The 24,333-nt window shown below is 40.6% G+C and overlaps 1 protein-coding gene across 1 annotated transcript in view; it reads right to left on the reverse strand.

The window, feature by feature from the left end:
* The window catches only part of fam155b (family with sequence similarity 155 member B), a 106,727-nt gene continuing 82,394 nt past the window's right edge, over nucleotides 1-24,333 (reverse strand). The window contains exons 2-3 of the mRNA XM_035434463.1: nucleotides 2,782-2,953; nucleotides 1-325 (exon numbers count right to left, since the gene is read on the reverse strand). Of these exons, the coding sequence (XP_035290354.1) occupies nucleotides 33-325; nucleotides 2,782-2,953 (465 nt within the window). The 3' untranslated portion in view covers nucleotides 1-32. The remainder of the gene's footprint in view (nucleotides 326-2,781; nucleotides 2,954-24,333) is intronic.

Here is a 24,333-nt window from a genome sequence, read left to right on the forward strand (position 1 = left end):
TTTTTTTTTTTTTTGGGTGGAGAGATTCTGATTCACTCCTCTCTGGTGGAGGCCTCCTCCATAGGGGTGATGGTCTCCAGGGTCATCCCCCCACTGTTTTGTACCGTAGAAAAAGTGACGACAGTGTGCAGGAGGATGAGAACCAGCACACACAGTTTGAGTCTGCTGCTGTTGCAGAGCCGGGAGGCGGCCGACACGGGCCACGCCGAGGAGCCGGGGGGTTTGGCGGACGCGTTGCAGGCGCCCTCCGACGCTGGCTCGCAGCTGCTCCATCTCACATCGCAACATTCTGGCTCTACATTGGTTAAATGGTTTTCTAGTAGCCCTGCAGCACAGAGAGAGAGAGTGAGAGAGAGCGCAAGAAAGTAAAAGAAAACGAGTGAGAAACATAGGGAGTGAGAAAGAAGGTGTGAGTGAGAGAGAGAGAGAGAGAGAGAGAGAACATAATTCCCTCTCCACCTCAGCTGATGTGAAAGTTTTGGCACAAAATGGCTGGAATGGCTGGCTGCTCTATTTTTGTGGTGGCTGACGTGAGTCTAACAATTTCCAGGTGCACAAGTTATGTTAGATGAGTAAAGTGTAAATTGCACTCTGTGCTTTTCTTCCAAACATATGCAAGCAATGCAAATAAAAAATAAAATAATAAAATAAAATAAATAAATGACACATGACATACATGCATTTATGCTTTCAAATCTATGTATGTATTTCTTTTGATCAGGTATTCAAACACTGAGAAAAAAAAGCATTAAGCATTAGTACTGTATATATTTGAAGTGCCATGTTGAACTGATATACAGTGGACCTGTGTGTAGTAAAGATGTAAAGAGCTAACATAACAGGACGAGGAATGCAAAAACAAAGACAGGAGAGGAAAGTCCTGATTGCCACATGTGCAGACAAAAAAAAAATCTGCTGGTTGCCAGGAATGTCATTGTGCAGATAAGAAAAATATTGCCTTGACTTTTTTTTTTAAACATTCTCCCTTGATAACCAAAGCTATAATGCAAGCTGTTCCTTTGTGCCAGCACTCACTGTTGTAAACAGATAAGAGTGTGGAGGGAGCAGATGAGAAGAGAAGGATTTAATTGAATTAGGTACCTCTCCCTTCTTTCTGTTATTTCGCCAAAGGCCACCTGGGGGCTCATTTACCACACTTGATATACTTAATTGAAAACCGCTCCCCAAATGAGCTGATATCCTGCTTACGCTGATAGTGTTAAGAAAGGTATTCCTCTTCCGGGTTTCTGCCTTCCAGTAAATCTGATGCATATTCTTTGAAAGCAATGAAAACAGCCCTACTCTTCATTTTGCATATTATGGGTCTCCTTCGGTTGCCATGGATGAAACACAGGCTGACATACCGCAAACCGTGGTAGTGAATGATAACCTGGTGTGTTGCCAAGGGAAATAATGTATCATGCAACAGAAACAGCAATGTATCTACTGCACATCTGGCACAGTAACACTAGAGGACCACTTCATCATTTTCCTTCAGACTGTTTAAGGATTTAAATGCAAAACGTCTGGAGATTTGAATCAAGAAACAAAATAATAATAATAATTCAGCGAGTTGAGAGAGGGTATTGGAGATGAAAGTAATGTATAGTATTATATGTGCAAATTAAAAACATGTGTCTATGTATTAGCCTATGTAAAGAGACTCACTTTACCCTCAAAAAGAATAATATAAGGGAGTTTTGCCAGCCATGTTGCACTGTAAGCCTTCAGATGCTATGCATCTATGCTTTCCATTTGGTTTTCTGTGGTTATTGCTACTAGCAAAATTTTCCCTTTATTTTATAGGTAAACTCAGTTGAGTTATTCACCAGGATAACTACGTCCAACGTTTTCCTTAATGTGGCAGCAAGATCTCCAAGGAGCTTGAAAGTTGCATGCTGTATGCACATTTTTCTCACACAAAAGACCTCTGAAAAGCGATTGTAATGTAACAGACGAGCCTTGAACACACATGAACAGAAATGGACTTCTCAAACTACAGTGAAGTAGTATGGAATACACAGGCACACTAAGCTGTCCAACCTACAATTGTCTATGTTACACCCATTCAAAATGAAGGAGACATGTTGATATCCTTGTCAAGTTGCAAGGCTATTAAACTAGAAAAGGAATTGACTTAAAAACCTCATTGAAAAAAAAATCATGTTTCATGTTTAAACAATTTATATGTATTCTTTATGTCTGGAATCAGTGACAGTACACCACATATCCTATTTGCCCTGGTTGTACATACAGATTTAATTGTATTTTCGGATTTCCAAGATGGTTTAGACAAGCCTTAAATTAACTGACCTATTGCATGCGAGAAAGCCATTTTTTGGATATACTTCTTAGAAAATATAATTTGGTGACGAACAAAATCTATAATTTATTATGCTAAAATATATATTCTTTCTATAAAACTTGCTTAAAATGTGCAGTGCATCTTTAACACATATCCAAATTAAATGCAAGCTGATGATTTACTGCACATTGCTTCTTCTCTGAAAATTGTATTCAAAATCATAATGTTATGCTCCTGAACATTTAGCCATCAGTCATATTTTCATGATTACAGAACCATGTCTTTAGTTAGACCTTCATCATTTGCAATGGTGCAAGAGAAAGATCTATCGATTGGTCACTGGTTACCTGTTTAAACTCATGCGCTCTTGAGTCCATTATATCAATTAGTCTCCTAACGTGCAACTAATCTAAAGGTCAGGGGGGATGACGCAGACAGAGCAATAACCTCTTTTATTGAAAAGGAAAGCCACTCACCTGTACAGATGAAGCTGGATAACCCCCCGTAGACCAAGTCGTCATTGTCTGGTAACACAAACGGGCATCTGGTCTGGACCTCCAGACAGTATTGCTTGCAGGGAATCCTGTAGTGACACTGGCTCTGGGTAGCATTGAAATATTCTGAGCATAACCAGGCTTTGTAGACTGACTGCAAAGAAGAGGAGAAAAATTGACATCAGACATCTGACCTAAATGTAACAGAGAGAGGCACTGCCGCAGCGCTCCCCTGTGAATACCATTGACCTTAACCAGCTTTGCCAGCAGGCCCCAGACCTGACCACAGAATTGGCTGGCAGTAGGAGTAGCATTCAGGGACGTGGATCCAGAGTTAAGTGGTTCCAGGTCCCAGTCCTGAGCATTGCACTGCTGTTGCTGCGTTTACTCAGCATAGTGTTTAAATCAAATTTTGCCTGTGAATTTCCCATTTACTGACGCATGTCACATTTTGTGAAAAATCTTTGGCCTTAGGTAAGGGCATCTACATTGCTTAAAAAGATAAAATCAACAATTCATAGAAGAGACTGCGTAGCAAACAGTTGCTTTTTGCACAGCAGATGCACCTTTCTCCTAGCTGTTATTAAACGCACATTATGTACACACAGGTCACTGAATTAGTTCCTCAAAGGAGGCCGTGTGTGTCAATAAGTGCCTCAAGCGTCTCGTGGCATACATCCTAAAGTGGCTGCCTGTGGTCCTGCCCTGCACTTCATTAAGGCGCAATGCTGCCTCTGAACAAGACAAATACTGCCTTCCTCCTAGCTCCTGTCTGCTGTGATACATCGCTTGGGCTCGCGCGTCAGTACGGCCATGACGGGTTCACTCCGAACGTCATGCTTCTAAACGCGGGGAGCCAGTAAGGTGAGAACGGTCGTCGACGGCACGTTTCGATCAAATCGCGGTTGAATTTTACGTTGCGCCCCGATGCGGGCCAGGTGCTAGTCTGACTTCAGCTGATCAGCTTCGTCTGAGCTGTGGCCCTCGACTGGACAAGGACGGATTGATGCAGGTTTGTTTTTGGCAGGGCGAAAGGCCCTTCAATACGGAATTTGCACGAGATGAGTGCCTGGCAGCTGAAATGCACCAGGGAGAAAGAAGGGGAAAAAAACCCACTCATTCAGTTCCCTGCAGAAACAAATGGTATGAAACGTAACATATGGAGCGTTATCAACGCTTTCAGTGTCGGGATGAGGAACCAGAGGAACACCTTGGGCTGGATTTGCACGAGCGCCTGCATGAGAACCTCAGATTGTGACATGGTGCAAGGAGGGGCTCGACATCACCACACCACCAGGGCGTGCCTTAGCCTTAGCTGGGACACATCTAAAAACGCTCTCTCTTCGCGGCCACACACCATCACCTGGGGCCTGCCGTTCCATTTAGACAATTTCTTTACAAATTCCATTTTGCAAAACTGTCGGTCTGTATTACATCACCTGCATTTTAAATGCCTTTTTCTTTTTAAAAAAAGATCTGCATCCTAACGCTTTTGTCAGGACTGCTTACATCAGAATTGAAATAAGATCATAGAAGAACAGCTTTAAACTTCCAACAAAAATAAGCATATTTATAGTGTTAAGTATTATTTACCACAAAATGCTAAACAGCAAATAATGAGCTCATAACTAATGGATTAGCAGCCTGTCCTGGGCTAAGCACCTTAATGCTCAGAGACAAACAGCCTCTCTGCCTCTCACCCTGTTGTCCATTCATAAAGTGCCTACTCCCCTGACATCCATCAACCTGTAGAAGCTCGACTGTAAATACACGTTGCTGTAATGATAATGGCTCTGTAGCCTATAATGAAGTGATTACTGAACCATTCCTTTGGCTGCTCTAAAAGGCACACATTCTTTCCAATTAGAAGACTAGAACTAGCATATAATTTGCAGCTGTCTTTGTGTTATGTCATACACATGGTTTTGTATTTGTATTCATGTTGATTGATGTACAACATTGGTATATTACTACACCTGTTATAATGGTTGTTATAACTAATAATATACCAATGTTATATAAACAGTATAATAGGTAAAACATGAAACTAGAACTCACAGGGGCCTGTTTTCAAACCTTCTATACATCTATTTATCTGCTTCCCTGCTTGTCAGTCTGTCTGTCTCTCAGTCACCCAGGAATAATAAAGTGCTAAAAGATTACCGATGGATTGATCATGCAGGCAAATTTCATCCCATTCATATTAAAATGAAACATAATTCACATTTTATGCAAAGCTCCTTCCACCACATTCACCGCCAAATCTTCTCAGAATGTTCAAATGTAAAATTAAGTTCAATCTTCAAAAAAGTCATCATGGTAAAAAAAATGGACAGATCAGAATGTTAACATAAAATGGGGGACAGCATGCATGTGAAAACAGAAGCTGCCGCAGATGACTGCCTTCTCCATTAAGTCAACAAGTAATGTTGAGATGTAGAGCCATGTATATAAATGCTGCATGGGCTTGGGTACCTATAATTATGGCCAGCTTGGCTGCAAGAACAGACTAAGTGACTCTGAAAAAGGGGTGATGGGGCATGTTTAGAACTAAGGATATGAATGCCAGATCACCACAAATTTCAATCCAGGTAAATAATTAGTAGGTTGAATTAAAAGAGAGGTGGACCAGCATCCTAAATGACTTTATTTTGGTGTTTTCATTTTTTAAAATGAGACATGAAAGCAGCTTACTTATTTTAAAGAATACTCTTTCACTAGTTATTTGTATTTTTACATTTGGAATGCCAGTCTGTAGGCATTTCCCATTTCTGAACTTTGCTCCTTCCTTCGCAGATGAGAGAACATGGAACCTGAAACCCATGCAGCTAAATGAAAATTACAGACTAACAGTATGGCTTACAGGAACCAGCCGATCATAAACAGATGTCACATGACATGCCCACAGTGAATGCCTTGGGAGGATTCATTTCTGGTGACAGCACTGCAAATGTATGTTTAGTTCATATTTTGACATGACATATTCATTATAAAAGTTAAAAGAATAGCACCAAATCATTGTTTATGCTGAGTCTTCCGAAATCATTGTGAATTTTTTGATTAAACACATGAATCTTAAATAAAAAATAAAAAGAATTATATAGAGATGCCTGTGATAATCAACATTATGATGATTATCACCATCATCATTAATCATTCTTATCATGAGTCGTCAGCTAGTACAGTTTTTATAATGCAGATGGGACTTTGATCTAGTGAAGGAGCCCACTCTTTGAAGAGTTTATAAATGGCAGCAACAGAATCAGATATGAATACAACTTCAGAAGTTCATTTGAAAGCTTCTCCGTCCCACCCTCACAGAGGAAACAATTTAAAATTTAAATTCACCTCTATAAAGCATAACCAGTAAATATTAAATATAAATATAAATATACCTTAACATAAAATAGCCTGCAGAACAGTACAGACAGAAGTTCAACCAGTTTGTCACATTGAAACGATAATCCTCATCAGCGGTTATGGCCAAATCAACGATACGGACGTATGAAAATTTTTTTGTATCTGGAGAAATACATTGGATACACTATCATCCATGTTGAAATTGTACACTCACTAAAAAAGAATAAATAACAAATGTTTTGTACCGGTATGACAATGTACACTTATGGCTGTTTCAAACCTGATACTGTTTACAGACGACAAAGGTATTTTCCATACCGTTGCAAGGAGCGTTTATTCTGAGCAGAAAAGACAAAATCATCAGGCCTAAGAAAATTCTCTCTATCTGAAAGTATCCAAGAAAAACTACAATTACATTCATTGTCAGACAAACAACCTTATATTTTACCCAAGCTTTCAAAAGAAGCCTGTCTGGAATTCTTCTCACAAATCTATTGTTACAAATTAAATGCTTAGAGGTGAAATATATATTTTTAGACTGATACTGTTATGTCTACTGGAAAATTGGTCCCTTGATCTTATTATGATTACAATGCATGCTAATTTGGGACACATTGATTAACAGTAGGCTTACAACCAGAATTGTAAGATCAGGAACTACTCAAATGGACATGATGATTTAATTACTTTAGTGCTGCCGAAACTGGTCTAATTAATAGCTGTCATAGATTTATCGCCACGTTCTCTGTATTTACTTGTGTATCAGTCTTGTTCAAAGCTTACAATCTGTATAAAATGTTATCGGTGTGAAAGCTCTGGATTCAGGTTGACTGCTGCATGCAGAATGAGCATCTTGTTGCTCACATCTGCTACTGCTAAAGTCATTTTGGTTTAAAAAGTATGAAAACCAACACATTTCTGGCTATGTTTGTTCACATTATATTTCCTGACACAGGCTTAGTGCCTCACTCAGCTCTTCAACAAACCCGCATATCTGACCAGCGCTCTTTCGGAACTTCATGAACAACAACAAGGCTGTCTATAGTGTCAAAACCTTTTTCAACGTGAAGTTCACAGGTTGCACGATTATGCGCACAATGACAAGTGGCCCATGATGTGTGCAAACAATGTGTGTAGAGGGCTATTGGCTTCTGGGTGTGTACACATGCTTATCTAACATATCTTGCATTTGGGTTTTTTGGATTTCAGCGGGGAAATTCAACGCCCAGGTGTTTTACTGACCATACCTCAGCTGTTCTCATGACATCATGGCTCTGGTGGAGTATTATTGTGGCTATGAAAAGCCTCCCATTGGCATACTCAAGTTTACTGAATACATTTTTTTTGTAAACCCCCTTTTTTTTTTTTTTTTTAAAGAAAACTGTCACAAATACACTTTACAGAGTAACTGAGCAAAAAGGGGGAAAAAATTTCCAGTTGCAAAAAAAAAACCCCACAAACGGTAACGAGAAAAAAATCCTCAATGGGAAGAAATCTTGGGAGGAACCTGGCTATCGAGGGGGAGCCTACCCTCTGCTGGCTGGCTCAGTGTAAAGGTAGAATGAATGTAACGGAAATAAATATCTGTAACCCCATAAATAGCTGAATCATTTCCTTCACTATCACATCCTCAAAAACTATTGATGTCTGGATGCTATCAAATACTAAAAGATTGTCGGCATACTGCTGTATACATACATCATTTTTAAAGCCTTACATGAAGTTCAAAGGATTTGTGAGAAAAACACTAGTAGTTTACAGAATGAGCACCAGTCCTGGCTTTTCTCACTTTTAAGGGAGCTTGGAAAAAGTAAATGCAACTTCACACTAACTTGAATGATTAGGAAATTATATCAGTTTTTTTCCCGTCGTAGATTTAAGTGATTTTGTACAATAGTGAGTGAGCTATGAATCATAATTTTACTGTATTCATTTAAGTAGCAGCACATGCTACTTAATTCCTAGTGTTGAAATTCTTGCAGTTTTCTCACCAGCAGAGGTCATGATTCTCACACGAATTGCATGCACTTGATAGAGCGACAATGAGAGCAAGGGCAAGAGAGAGAGACTTTGATTTTCCTTCTTCTTTATTGCATAAAAACAGAAGAAAAAAAACTGGCATATTTACATATTACAGCAATACAAAAATATCCACTCACATTCACCCAGAGGAAGGAAACATACATGATCCCAAAATCCTGAAATAACCCCTCCAGTAAATTGAACAAACCTGTCATCCTTTGACACTGTACAAATAAGTGATGTAAACTTTGTGTAAATACAACCCTCCTCAACACTAGAGTCTATGTGTCTCACATTTCTGTTAATAGCTATTGTCCCATGCACAATCCTCTACTGGAGGTCAGCCATCCGATTGTCAACAGGGGGCTAGTACAAGGACCACCAACTGCCTTTTGGAGAATCTGGACCAAAATATGCAGTTCACCTGGACACCTTCAACCTTGCCAGAGAGCATAAGTGTCACGCTTTAACACTGGTGTGATAAAGAGCTTTCTTCCCAAGACCCTAACCTCTCCCAGCTCAGGGGTTATGAGAGACAGGAAGCCCCCCTGTTCCCCCCGCCACTCCCCTACAGCCGGAGGGACAGTCACAGATCGGAAAGCATACTCACAATCATCATCCCATTGGTCAGACAGGAGTACGGTTTCCAGCAAACACTATGAGGGGCCCTGGCAGGGAAGCACAGACTGTGCACACCGGGAGACCAGATCTGCCATCTCCCCCAGCCTTGACATAGATGTTTCCATCAAGTGCCTAAGTTTGACACAGCCTGCCTGCCGCAGGCTAGCCCTAAAGCTGGGAGCGGACAAACAGTTAGTTCTTATAAAATCGCTGAACTGCGATGGCTCGTCAAAGAACCACATGCCTAGTTCTGCCGTAGGGTCCCGCTGAACTTTAAAGATCCGCCACGGCTATAAAACTGACTGGTAAAATGGTGTCAGCTCTGACCAGTCAACATCTTCATACCGAAGCAGAAACAGCTGCTTGTCATAAGTGAGGCTAGCAGCCCTCTTCAGCAACAGTTGAGCTGTATCCCACCAGTTTCGACCACAGCAGTAGAGCAGCCCGTGCGCAGCTTGAAGCTTGAAGGCTATGCTCCTGGCTGGAATGTCCACAAGGTCTTGCCCTCACTCCAGCACTGGTAGGTACAGTGCAGGTGCCCTCACCCAGTGCTGTCCAGACCAAAAGAAGTTCACAATCATCTGCTGCACCTGATTTACTAGGCCCCTTGGTGGAGGTAGAACAGTTAATTTGTGCCATAACATCAAGGCGACCGAGTTAATGGTATCCAGTACACTTCCCCTATAGAACAGGTGGTGTCGCAAACGTTTACATTTAAACAATCTGGCGGACACCTTCTCTACTGCACCCACACAATTCTGCTACTTAAATTCCTCAGTGTCTAAAAAACACTCAGAACCTTCATCCCTCTGCCCCCTACCTCAGACCCCCAGGCAGACTGGGAGCTGCCCCCTCCCACCCCTGCCCAGCACACTCCATAGCCCCCAAGTGAGACAGGCCCTGGACTAGTTCCTTCTGTACACTCACTTGGTTGCAGTCCTCCACCCCATAGAGGGCGGTATGAATATACACTGAATGTCTCCTCATCTCAGCTGGCTCATCAGTCACCCAGCCAACAGGGAGGCGAAAACAGGCCATCTGGTTCCTTTCGAAAACCACCTTCCCCAGATTAAAAAAGTAGGCACTAAGTGCATCCATGTCCCCAATGGCCCTCTTCACCCTTTCCTGCAAAAGCAAACGTTGCTCATTCCTTTTCCCCTGCAGTAGTCTCGGAATCACCAGGAGTTACCAAGTTGTCTTTAATATCTTGAGTCTCCTGCTCCAGCTTGTCCACTGTGGCTCTAACCCTGGCTGTTGAGTGGGAGGTGTATTGCTGACAAAAATACAAATCTGTGTCTTTCCAACCTCCCAACGCCAACTCCAAGAATCGCACTCTGCCCTTCTGCTCCTCCATACCTCCCAAAAGGCTTTAAACCTTTTTCAAAAACATTTTCCTGTAACAGTTTAATGTTGAAATGCCAGTATGAATTACATCTCATGTTAGGAGAAAGATATAAATCAATGGTGGCTAAACAATGAACCTGTGAAACCTATAGGATGAATAAACCTCCTCGCTAACTTTATGCTAAAAACCTGTGATATTTAAATCCTATCTAACCTTGCAGTGACCCTACCATCTAATACTCAAACCCATGTGTACTGCCTAACCTAACTCTCAGTGTTTAAAACTTCCATGTGTCTATTAAGTCTAGTAGGGTCATTATTCTGGACAAAATAATAGATGACTGCAGGTGTAGTTCTGTCAAATACAAACAGTACAGTGCAATTACAGTCACCTCCTGATATTATACAATCCCTGTGATCACCCTGTGTTAAAGTGTACCTCAACCTCCTAAAGACCTCCACCCACTCTGAACCCTCATTACGAACATAGATATTTTAAAAACAAAAAACGATTTCTCCTATTTGAGCGTTTAATCTCTGTGGTGGATAAAATATTCATGCTTAAACCTGGAGAGCAAGGAATGGCTACCCCTGAGCTAACATTGTTCCTATGGCAAAGAAAGTACTGGCCCCTCCACCACAAGCCCCAGTCCACCACATCAGTTACATCGGAGTGTTTCCTGAAGAAAAACAATATCTAAGACTTTCGGCTTAAAGAGTTCTGACACCATCCTCTTCTGCCCATCCCTTCCACAGTCAATGTTTAAAGACCTAACCCTTAAAACTTGCATAAATAAATTAAAAGTAGATTTAGAAAAACACTAGAAAACAGACAGAAGAGGAGAGACATCCTGTGGTTCGCATTCAGCCGCATTATTTAATGGTAATCAGTTTACATTTAGTTTAATTTTTTAGGCAATGGCTTTTCTCAAAGCAGTAACTAGTGTTTTTTTTTATTGTTTTTTTTTACTGGTACATACAGATTTTTATAAAACCAAAACAGTTTTAATAACATTTTCAGTATTAGGCAAATAATCTTTTACTTTAACAGATTTTCCAAATGTTTTGTCAAGAGAAATTATTTATCTCATGCAGTTGTATACACATCACCCCTCCAAGACGTACCATCCAAATTGAATTCACACTTCATTTCATCATCCTCCTCGTTTCTCTGGCTCTCTGTAACAGGCAGCTTGGCCCCCGCCCTCTCCCTGCTGGCCTGTTCATCCTGTCTGGCTTCAGTTACACCTATGACCAGACATACTTTGCTTGCAACCCACTATCAACAGCATCCTCACTTGAGGCTGCAAGTTCAACTTTATCTGACTGTTGTTCTGAGCCAACACTAATTACATTTGGGGAGGGTGCATTTTTAGAATTTTCCCTTTTCGCTCTATCTACTTGTACTGTACCTTGGCCATCCTTAATATGCATCCTCATATTTAACCCTGAAAGAAATTGCCAAGGTCTGCGTAGGTGAATTCAAAAACAAGTAAAAACATGCTATTTATTCCAAAACACAAGCTCTCCTGATTTGGGATGACAAGGGGACACCAAAAATCATTATCCTAGTTGAAGAAGCAATTACAGTAGTGGTGAGACATGAATAAAAATATCATCAAGATAAATGCCGCTCTCAATTCTGGAGGCATAAGTCAGGTTATCATGGCCAGTCTGAGAGAGACAGAGAGAATTCTACAGTCATGGATAACAAGCTCATTCAGAGACTGATCACCTGATCACTCTAAATATGTCATTGTTCATTCACTCACAGAATTATTCAGCCATCCTAACACCTACTGATGGTTCATTTAGTTTTCAAACACACTTTCGCTATAAAAACTCAAACAATAAAACACTAAAATGGTGCCAACACCCTGAGTGCCAATAAACGTCCAGAGTGTAACTAAAATAAGCCTGATGCATGCTGATCACAAAAAAGAGCAAACGGCATTACAACACCACTACCATCACTTCGATTGCAAATAACGATTCAATAAAAATAGCTGGCACACATATTTAGCCGCATTTTGTAACAATGTCTTTCATCACAATGCTTTTCTTGTCCTGGTTAAACAAGGTTTATGAATGAATGCAAGGGAGATATCTGACAGTAGAACATTAGTGTAATTACGGAGGACGGTAGCTTTATTTCAGAGCAAATGACATGACTGGCACAGCTATTCCTTACAGAAGGACTACTTCGCAACAGTCAGATGTTGTTGAAAACCAACCGAGAAAATTATCATAAGAATATTCCATGATCTGTATAATGCAGATAAAATTATCAGGAAGCCATTGCAAGAAAACAATGTTTTCAACCTTTTAAATTATTGCTCTCCAACAATGATTTATACAAAATATATGAAAAACTGACTCAGTAAACATGACATACATGATGCATAAGGAAGACATCATATACAGCAAAAAAAAAAATTAAAAACAGCGAGCGTGACACATTAAATAATTCAGTTGTACAATGTGCTTCGTTTGACACGGAGAGCATATCATACAGCATCTATACCTCGCTAGCTTGGTACTTTCTGTTTCCTGATCCCTACTGTTTGTGGACTGCTTGGAACAGAGAGTTCAAGTGAGCAAGATTTTCATCCAAAGGACTAAATTATGACAAAGTCTTCCCAATACCCTGTGCAGCACTTATATAAAAAGAGATAAATACACACATAAGTGGACAAAAAAAATGAAAAAGACCTGTAGGGTAGAGCAGATGATCTGGCATTGAAAAGAAACGGGGACCCTGGGTCAGGCCTCCAAGGGCTGTAGCTGTTCATGACTTGGCAGCTAGGTCAGGCAGGGTCGAGCTTCCTTCGCTCGCTCCGACGAGGGAATTTCCAGCCACGCTTGGCTGAGAGATGAGCATGTGAAGTCCCAGACGCCGCTCTCCTCTAATTCCGGAGCTTTCCGGCGGCTCAGTCCTCGAGCCAGCACCTGAGGAGAGCTCACCGCACGGCATGCTGTGCTCTATGTTCTGTGCCAGAGCCAGGCTTTGCGACTAAAAGCGGTTCGATGGATTCATTACGAGAGAAAGAGGGAGGGAGCTCTTGAGTTTTAACAAAAATACATGAAATGCATGCCGCTAGTCTCAAACAGTCAGCCGCCAGGTTAGCCAGAGCCCCTAGTAGTAGCAAAAATAACAATAAAAAACAGTAAATAAGCAACAAAAGCAAGACATAAAAACAAAAAACAAACAAACAAAAAAAAAAAATGAATTGAACAAAGCAAATAATGTAAACATTGACAAAATTATGACCTTTGACTTTGAATACATTCCTAATTTTTCATTTTTTGCATCTGAATCTTGGAGGACCGATGGACCTGCTGTATAGCTTCTTGCTGCAGATAATGCCTGTTTTTCTGCTCACTTTGTCAAATAGAACATAAGGAACAACACCATGCCATTTCAAATGTAGAGTTGATTCAAGGTGTTTACACACATGCTGTGTAAGAAAATAATATGGGCCATTACTTGGGGTATAGAACAGAACTTAAAGTTCATTGTAACAGGTTCTGCAGTCTGTCTCCCACACAATCCTCAGTTCTGGGATGCACACGGGTTTTATTGTGTGCTGGTTACCTAAACACCGGTACACAAACAAAACACACACGGTAAGGAAGGGGATTACACAGCACGTCTCTCCCATGTGCGTCTCCAATTTCAGCGCCCCGGTCTCACTGCAGGCAGAACATATAAACAATTACCAATCAATTGTAATTGCAAACAGTTGTGGTTGCCGACCAGCTAAACCGCTCCCTCTCCACCTGCAGATGGCGCCCTAACCACACCACCCCTCCACATTCATCCTATATTTAAGACATTGATTAAGTACCTATACTGTGAAGCCATCCATCATGAAAATCAAATGATAAGAAACTTTGCCAATCCATTGTTTTATTGAGCCTACATTCTGATCATGCATGCAGTCAGCAGTACTGTTGATCTGACAATGATAAACAATAGCTGCACAGCTGTTCTGATTTTGGCTTTAGCTTTCAGCTTTCTTTAGAAAGCTTGGGAAAAAATACAAACACTATCAAGGACAACACACGACTCTCAAACATCAAGTCCTATGGATACATGTAAATCTTTGGAGCCAGGGAAAAGTTAAATTGAACTCGAAATACACTGTTGACTTACAATTGAATGACATTAATTAGCCATTCCCTAGCGTTAGCCAAGTCTGATTACTTTTCTGTTTCAGAAAATGGCACGAAACAAAAAACGCTACATCATATCATGCATCAACAACAGAAGAAGAAAAAAAGACACAATTTCGGTTCTGACATTAAACAAGAATACTTTATAACACTACTGCACCAGTTTTACATTTTATTGCAACTTGTCACCTTGGAGACTGCTAAAGTATGGTCTCCATCTGTAAAACTATGCCAATGGCAAACATGCTTGAACATGCAAAAGTTTTGTTTGGCAATCCAGCATTATAGCCAAATTGATATTGCTTATAGATACAGTATCTACTATGTCATATAGATATCTCTTATCTTTGGGATTCTGGAGGACAAACTAGTCCCAATATTTAACAAAATTTCACATTTTTACATAACAATTAGAATTTTGAAATTTAGGTAAATTATATATTTTATCTTCAGGAATGCAATTCTGGTATTAACTCAATTTTGACGAGAAAGTGTTTTTTTTATGTTTCTCGCCTCGACTGAGAAACGGCAGAGTGTGAGACGTGCATCAAGCTCTTGTTGGGTCACAATTAAGATATAACCATTCATCACCACATCATCTTAGAATGCGGGTAAATGCTAATTCTTCTCTCTCCAGTCTACACACAGACTCCCCATGACAACACTTACCCTGAAATACCCCTAGGTCATGCAGTCTACATCAGCACTCAAAGAAACTCATAGAAACTCTTGACGTGACTAGAGACTGGAAACACAAGGGGGCTTGGGGGCATGGTCCCCCATGACAGACATTTTTCAAAAATCACTTACGAAATGGTTCATTCTCATGACTTCTGACAGTTGAAAATGACTTTGTTCAACTATTACAAAACCAAGGATTGATGCATTTTCCCAGCCTTAAAACATATAAGTGACTGAAGACCTGTACACTAAATGTCCTGGAATGATAAAAATGTTTATTTTATTTATTCGAACTGCTCAAAAGTGTACATTTTCTTTTGCCATCCATTGTCCTTGACATAGCTAGCTAATTAATGTCAGCCAACTAATTTCAGTTTACTTAAAATAACTAATTCATGGAAATTAATAAAAATAAACATTAAATAACAAACTGCTGCTGTCTCCATAAAGCTGTCCATGGTCTGTCTTAATTATGTCTGAGTCAGTATGTTTGTTCAGATCAATTAATTGCACTTAGGTTTACAGTAACATAGCTATGCAAGAAACACAAAGACATAATCCAGTTTTCCCACAGGATTTTGGAAAACTGTGATGGGGGGAATCAAACCCTCTTCAGGGATCTGGGGGCATGGCCCCCAAGGATAACATTTTGCACATTTAACCAGCTGATCACATCAATCTGGTGCATTTTGAGAGGAAAATTAAGAGGCTAGATCTGTGATGAATTCTGTACTTTCATTAAAAAAAAAAAAAAAATCTGATCATGAACCTATGCAACTGCATGCTACGTCACATTTACAGATCACATTCAACTAAAATCGGGATGGAGAATGAAACATTCTTACACCAAAAAGACCCGTTTTTCTACTTTTTCAAACAACTAAAATGTTTAATCAACAGGTTTCAAGTAGAGATTCTCTAGATGGGAGATATTTGACTACATAAACATCTGTCATCACAATTCAACTTACAACAGTACTTGAACTTGATTAACACTCATCAGCTTTGAATAAATTTATGTAATTGTCACAATGTTTCATATCACAGTTGGAATACAGCTTTGCTAACATGATGCTGGAAATAATGTTGCCTACTAGTACAAGTGTATTCCTAACTTCGTTGTTTTAACTTGACAGACCATTGTAATCACATTCTTCACACTGATGTAAATGTAGTGAGAATTACCACAGAGAATAGGCTACTGTATCATACTTAGCCAGCCGCTAATAATTCATATCACAGTGCAAATATTCACAGTATTATTCCTTCACACAACAGACATAACAATAGGCTTTAAAGTTGGATACAGATGGCTTTGCTAACTTGATGCTGGAAATAATGTTTTAAGCCACTATAATCACATTCACATCAATATAGCTAGCGAATAATAACATACAGGCAACAAGTAACATAATTTTTTGATAGATGTGCCGCTCTCTCTTTCTCTCTCGCACCCTATCTCTCTCTCACTCTCTCACAATTATAATCCTTCTCAAATTTCTCCCCAGTCACACCGCACCCCCTAGCAAAGCTACCAACATAGCAAACTCATCCTTGCCACATTTTAAGATATAGGTTACTACATGTAGCATGCATGCAGGCAATTGCCAAATCCCAGACATATTTCTATGTAACCCCTCTTTCAACTCCAAGCTACAATGAATACTAGAGCAGCTGCTTTATTCAGGCAAGAACGTTCCCTTTTGCAGAATAAATGCATTTCCGTGCATTCCCTCACGTTCAATGACATTTCTAACCCTGCCTCCGTTTCATCTGCAGTAGCCGGTCCCCACAGAAGTCTGCAAAACTGATTCCTAGTGCCTATGTCCCCATTGTCCCTCTCCCGCAGTACCCTCAAGTAGTGTCTGTGGTCAAGGGACTCCCATACAGCTACAGCATCTGACCAGCCACCTGCGTTGACCTCATGCCCAGCATTTCAACCACCCAGCCTCCTCAAGTTTGCTCCCTGCCAGCTCAACCAGGTGCCCTGGTTCATGTCTCATGAAATACAACCTTTTTATGATTTATGATTTTCTTCCTGTCTAATGAAAGATTGATAGTTTTATAAAACTTACTTGTACCTTACCAATAATTCTTACTCTGGATCAGTTTCCACCATTTACTAGATGGTGATACATACAAGTGACACTGATCTGACCACAACCACCTACCACCACGCTCTTAGCAGACCTTTGTAGAAAGTGGCACATCATTAAGTGACAACACTCCGTGAAACCCAGTGATAACCTCCCCAGAAAAAAAAAAATGAATCTTAGCTAACAGGCCAGCAGGTGGCACTAAACATTCTAACCCAAGCCATTGTTCTGAGGCCACTAGGCTCACATTCAGATTTATTTGAAAACATTGTTGCATAAAAATATGAATTAAGATGCTTTTTACAAGTTGTTGAGGACCGCTCTGGCATAATAACTAAAGGCTGTTTACAATGAGGGCATGCACTCTATGAGGCATGAATGTAACCAGTTTCACCTGTTTAAACAATCCTGGACAGCCTCCAGGACTCCCACTCAGTTCTTCTGCATTACAGAGTCATTCCCCAGGCACATCCCCAGGTACTTGAGCCCTTCCATTTTCCACTTTCAGTTGCCTGGCAGCTAAGTCTCCCCATCAACCCATGTCCTTGTCACAGTTCCTGCTGTGGCTCGGCACCAACTTTGTCTCCCTTTGTTGCACGTCTGCTTCCTTTTGCTGTCATCTTTGATAATTGGCTTATTAGATTACTACTGCTTTGTAGCGTGACTTGTTTAGTTATTAGCTTTGCCTGTTTTGTTTGTCATTATTGCATTAGTATTTACATTATCTTGCTCCTTGTGTCTCATTTAGTTTATTGATTTCACTTGTGCTTTTGCGCATCTAAGCTCTGTGTTCTCAGTTATTCAGTGCTTGGTATTTGTGTTTGTTTTACGTTTACCTCAGCTGTAGTTTCTCAGTGTCTAGTTATCATGTGGCTTCTCTTGTGCTTCTTCGGTTATTATGTTTGCTCTGTATGGTCATTTTGTACTGCACTTGGGTCCAACTGCATTTGACTTATTACAGTCCCCCAACGCTTTACATTTTGCAGAGTTCACCATTGCTGAGGACATCACTGCACTGTCTCACATTAAAACACTGTGTCCACATCTTTCTGTGTATCAGTCATGATAATCACATTGTGTGCATACGCTGATGGACAAACCCTATTTACTTAAAAACTCCCTATCCACTTTCAGTTCCTGCAGCCTATTCCTTCCCTGACATACAACTAATTCAATAGCCAAACAGTACAGCATCCCACAGAGAGACAGCCGCCTTGCCTGATACCTTCTTCAGTACACTCTCAATGCCCCTACATCGTACCATAGCCACAAAAACAGGGCAGAAACCAAACACCTCAAATGTCTGCCACAGAGATGTATTCAGCGCAGTCAAAGGCTTTCACCTGGTGATAGTAATAAAATAAGTATTTAAACCCAATACCCCAGAGACATCAATGACATCACAATTTAAGAATATATGCATTCTCAACCTGCCGGGGAAACAGTATGACTGTTCCCACACCTTCCTTAGTCTGTTAGCCAGCATTTTAGAAAAGATTATATGATCTGTGCACAGCAAAACCACCGACCTCCAGTTCCTGATGTCCTGAAAATCTCCCTTCTTTAGTAGTAGGGTGTGAACTGCCCACCTTCAACTCAGTGGACACAGCCAGACTTTGATTGAACTCTGCCAGGAGATCAGCATCCCACACCCCCCAAAATACCTTGAATAAATCCACAGGCAGGCCATCTATACCAAGAGCACGGCCATTCGCCTTACTCTGCAGCATGGTAGAGAGCTCTGTCAGAGCCAGTGGTTACTTCAGCTCTCTTTTAATCTCCACAGACACCTCTGATGGACCCTCATAGAACTGTTGTGCCACATCATTAACTTTTTGCTCACAAGCATAGAATTCCATATAGAACTCTATAGCCCTTCTCTGGATGGCAGTGGAGTTCATGAGCTCTTGACCAGTGGTTGAATGAAGGCTATAAATGCTTTTTCTTCTCCAGGCTAAAGAAATATCTGGTCTATGTATCCATTTCAGAAATACTCTGTGAAATCTGGATCTAGCAAACGCCTCCCTTCCCCCTTCCCTGCGCCTTAATGTCCAGCAGGTCTGCCAATGCAGCCTCTTTATCTTTGAGAGCACGAAAGCACTCTCTGTCTCCAGTACGAGCTTGAAGCTCCACAACATCTGTCTCTAGACCTGGAAATCTTTCTAGGCACATTAAATGTGTACTGATTACAAAACTGTTGGATCTCTACCTTCCCCACATTCCACTACTGCTGGAAGAAAGCAAACTGGGCCTTTCCAAAAAAAGAAAAAGAAAAAAAAAAAACATTTCTAAAATGAACATCATTCAACAATGTGTTGTTAAAATGCCAATAAGCATTTTCAGGTTCCACATTATTTATAAATGTGTTGACTAACAGCAGACAATCTTTGGAAAAAGCCACTGGTACAATTATGCATGTTTTAATCTGTGAGTGATGCTTAAATGCTTGAATCCTATCCAACCTGGACTGAGAAATGTGCCCGTACATTGCCTGAAGCACCCGTGTACATCGCGCCAAACATCAATGGTTTATGAGTTTCAATCAATCTTGAAAAAATACAATGTAACATAATTTACATGATTCCTGTCTAATTCACTGGCTGTACAATTAAAATTGCCCCCACAATAAACAAGTACACATTCTTATCACCTCTGAGAGTTTGTCAAGAAAAAGTTTTAATTCAGTTACTACACCGGGTGCATAAACATGTATACACACAATCAAACTTAGCTGTTACTTTAAAGAGATTCTCCTCAACCAGCTCTTCCACTTCATAAGAAAAACATTTAAAACACTGAGAAAATAATATAGCTGCTCTTTCACGAGTGGAACTCTTATGGCTGAGGATAACAATCCACCCACTCCCTCTGCCACTCTACAGCATTAGCTACATTACTATGCATTTCTTGGGCATCACATACAGTACATATCTGTTTGAGCTGAAGAAACAAATAAAAACAATTCTGTTGGGGAATGTCAGATATGTAGCTTTTAGATTATTGCCTTTGAGAAAGTGACAACTTGATCTGTGACCATAGGAAAGTGTTTGTTCACTAACCCTGATACCCCTCCCCAAACATCAAATGAAGCCTCCTAGTGACAATTACAGTCATGCTCCGTGGTCTGTATTTCCTCCCCTCCTTGTGACATACAAATCTGGAGTGTCCCAGAGTTTTCTCTCCCTTGAAAGTTTAATGACGTTATTCATTTCTTGAGGGAACACGGAGCACCTGTTCCTTTCAATTTAACGTTTGAATGCTATCTGAGATACTCAATTGAAATCACTGATTGAAAATATTAATTTATATATAGATAATGGTTGTCGAGGTCTGATAACTGAAATCAATGTTTTTTGGATTAATTGCAGCGTCAAGTGGAAACTAACGTGATGCGATTTGTTTTTGTTACATGGAAAATATTTTGACTTAAGCTGAAGATTATAACTGGCTGGCAAAATGATTTGTTGACAAACATCGCATCTATTGTTGGAAGCAGAAGTAAACGTCTTCTTTTTTTAGACATTCAGTAGCTGAGATTACCTCCTAACACATTCATGTTTGGTCTCTCTATAAACATGAATCTTTTGATAATAATATAATAATGCTGAGCCCTGCTCCCAACAACATAAGGCAACTTTAATACATAAATGTATTTACTGTCAGATAAAACAGCTCTCCACTTGTGTTTGGTATTCAGTGCTGGACATTAAAGAGGGTGTTAGCAGTTAAAACGGCTGGATTCAGAACATTAGAGATATTTTACTTGGTCCTCACTTCCCCAACAGGAAAAAAGAATCAATCATTTATCTTTCCTTTAGACAAATCACTTTCAGTGTCTGAAGATGCCCTATCGAACTCCTCAGACAGAGGAGCAGTGGCCCTTTTGCTTTTACAAGCCCTACTACTGTGCCTACCTCTTTGTCTCTTCACTGCTGGTGCTTTTAAAAGAGCATTGTCATTTTCAAAGTTATTTTCATCTCCAACAGTCTCTGTCACCGCAGTCATGGTTTCCTAAGTCAAACACTCAGCCTCATCCGCAGCTGTGTGAGCTACTGATACTGAGGAGGGCGGCTGATCCCTGCCCTCTTCCCCTGCCTCAGGAGCCTTCTCTCCGCTAGCCTTTTCAGAGCACTGCAACATTGGTTCATTAAACACTGGTGTGTTTTATTTGTCTCTACTGGTCTGCCCGCTAGTCTGCTCTGGACAGGCATGCACGTAACATCCCTCCTTCCCACAAAAAACACTTCATAGACTAAGCAGTTACATGAACAGTGTAATCAAAATTATCAATCCTAAACACAAGCCTAAAATATAGTTGTGAACCACCCTGCATAATCAGCAGAACCTGACTCCTAAAAGAGACAACATGCTTCATTCTAGGATTTTTTGCACAAGGATTTATTTTTTAAACCCCAAAACTATCTGCCCATTGCATTAAATCTCTCTTTCCAGTGCTTTGTCTCTCAAAAATGGAGGGGCATTTGAAATGATAACTTTCTTAGGATTGACTAAGGGGGAAGTGTGCAATGTCATGCAGCACAATACCCCGCTCAACCAATGTATTGACCTTTTCCACCTAGTCGAGAGAGTACTATGACACTATTCATTCTTGATGCTGATTTAATACTCGCATTGGCACACTATGTCTCCAACAGCCAAGCCACACTCCTCCAGAGAGTAGGCCACGACCATGGCAGCCATCACCCCGTGCCACCTAGCGAGCCATACAAACCCTGTATTCACTCCCTGAGCCCTCCCAGCCAGCGAAAGACACAGGCAGATGCCTGTTTCCCCACCGTAATTTCTATTAGTCTGCCTCTAAACCAAGAAATCCATGAAAGAGTGCTACAAAACAACAGAAAAAATTAAGTGAAATAACTCTCACCCAATCATGCAGGAAATAGATTGAAGGAACAAAGCTTAATGGGGAAACAGAAACTAGAACAGAATTCAAAATATGCCACTCTCACACACTCACTCCACACCGCACTATCACCTGTGCTCCCAGCATGCAGCACACCAATTTTAAGAACTCCCTTTATTTAACTAGTGTCAGGGCACGACATACACTCCCAACCAACCAATAAATAATGTACTAATTACAAAAATAACAATACAAACATAAACAAAATAAATAATAATGATAAAGAGTTTAACGGCAAAACAAAAAATGCTGTAGGAGTCACACAAAAGCATTCGTAAACATTAGCTTGCCATCCATGTCTGAGCATATTGCCTCTTGGTAGCACCAAATATGCAAAATCAGCTGATTCTACCCTGCACTATCCTTTTTAAATTGCCACTGCCTCTTGCTCTGCTCTCTGCTTCATTGTATTTTCTGGCTTGGCCCAAAATAAAATTAATTAGTTGACAGATGTTCTTTCTTTTGGTCCTTTGTTTGGGAAAAACCCAAGACAAAAACTTCTATTGAAAACACCTCCCTGACAAAAACAAAAAAACAAAACAAAAACATGAAATCCCTTTGATTACAAAATGGACTATCAGAGCTCACATCAGTGTTTATGACATAAACAATCACATTTACTGCCACTGTCCCATGTATATATCCTCTGCAAATCGCCAGCTTTTTATAGTCAATGGTGATTTATACAGAGCTCTCCATGCAGGTCTAGCACACTCTTGCACCTCCAACCTAGCCCTAAATGGAGAATCTGTCCTGCCGTTCAGCCTCTCTTTATTTAGCCCTTTGACCATCATCCTTTACAAAACCTTGCTATTCACACTGCACAAACCAATTCGCTAGCAAATAATTTCCCAACAGCATCCAGAAAGGCCAGTAAAACTCCGGAGTAAGCCCATCTATGCCAGGGGCCTTCACACACTCTATGCCTAGCAGGGCAGTGTGGAGTTCTGTTAATGACAATGTGCCCTCAAGCACCTCTCTGGGCTCATCCGTGAGCTGAGGCAGGCCATGGAAACAAGCCGTTGCCACATCCTCTGCCTCCCCATACTCACTCTCATACAGCTCTGTATAAAACTCAGCTGCTCTTGTGGATCTCAGCAGGATTTGTGAGTTCCATTCCTACGGCAGAGTGAAGTGAGTGAATAAACATACTTTGGTATGTTTTCCTTTCCAGGCTGAAACAGAACTTAGATAGGGCATCCACCTGCGGAAAGCTATGGAAACGCCAACAGACCAGTGCCCCTTGTGTTTTTGTATGCAATAAATCTGCCGACACTGCTTTTTTGACTGGATCACTTCACCCTGTGCTCGATCTCCTGTGGCTTCCACCAAATTTTGGATGCCACCTATGTTGGTCCTCAGAGCTTCCATAGACCTAGTGATGTCTTTCGTGATATTAACAGTGTACTGCTGGCATAAAAGCTTTATTTGTATTTTGCCCACATCCCACTATTGTTGGAGTGACCAAAAAGAAGCCTTCTCTGATCAGAACCATTCCCATAAAAAACTGAAAATCTCTTTAAAATGAGCATCACCCAGTGCTGTGTTAAAATGCCAATATGCACTCCCCAGTTTCACTGTCTGGATCAAGACTGCACAAGACACCAGGCAAGGATCAGGAAAACTTACAGGAATCATACTGCATAATTTGACAGTGTTAGCATGGTCTAAAGCTATACAACCCATCCAACCTGGCCATAGAGATAAAACTATTTCCCTATAAACCCTTGCATGTGTCCAAGTGTACTGTCACCCTTCTGAGAGGCTATGTGAGGTTCTACATGGTTCATATCCAGCCAATATTTACCAGTGCAATTAAAGTCCCCTCCAATGAAAAGATTTCTGCTGATTGCCTCCATCTACCTGTGGTTCTACAAAAGTTCTGCTGCAGCTGAAGAAAAGACCATATAATGCCAAGCAGACTTTTGTGACTGGACCCTACATGTTGCTACATCCCCATATTATTGTAGTGCGGGTGGATTTTGGGACATACTGTAACAGTGAGAACAATAGCCATGAATGTAATTCTGTTTAGCAATATATAATCTGATTTTATGGAACCTGCAATACATATAAAACTGGCGGAAAAAACAGTGAGAGAAACTTACTCATGCAGGTACGACAGGCAATTTCACATGCACACTCCGCTCTCACTCGTGCACTCAGAGAGAGAGACCCTGCCACTGAGGGATTCCCATTAAAATGAGATACCAGATAACACAACATTGTATTCCTTTTTAATCTCCTTCATCCATCTTTGCTGCGCCCACCACATTCCTAGAAGGCTGCGGCTTCACTTCTAAAAAGGAA

This window comes from Anguilla anguilla, chromosome 9 (genome assembly GCF_013347855.1).
Source record: "Anguilla anguilla isolate fAngAng1 chromosome 9, fAngAng1.pri, whole genome shotgun sequence".
In the NCBI taxonomy this organism is placed as follows: Eukaryota; Metazoa; Chordata; class Actinopteri; order Anguilliformes; family Anguillidae; genus Anguilla; species Anguilla anguilla.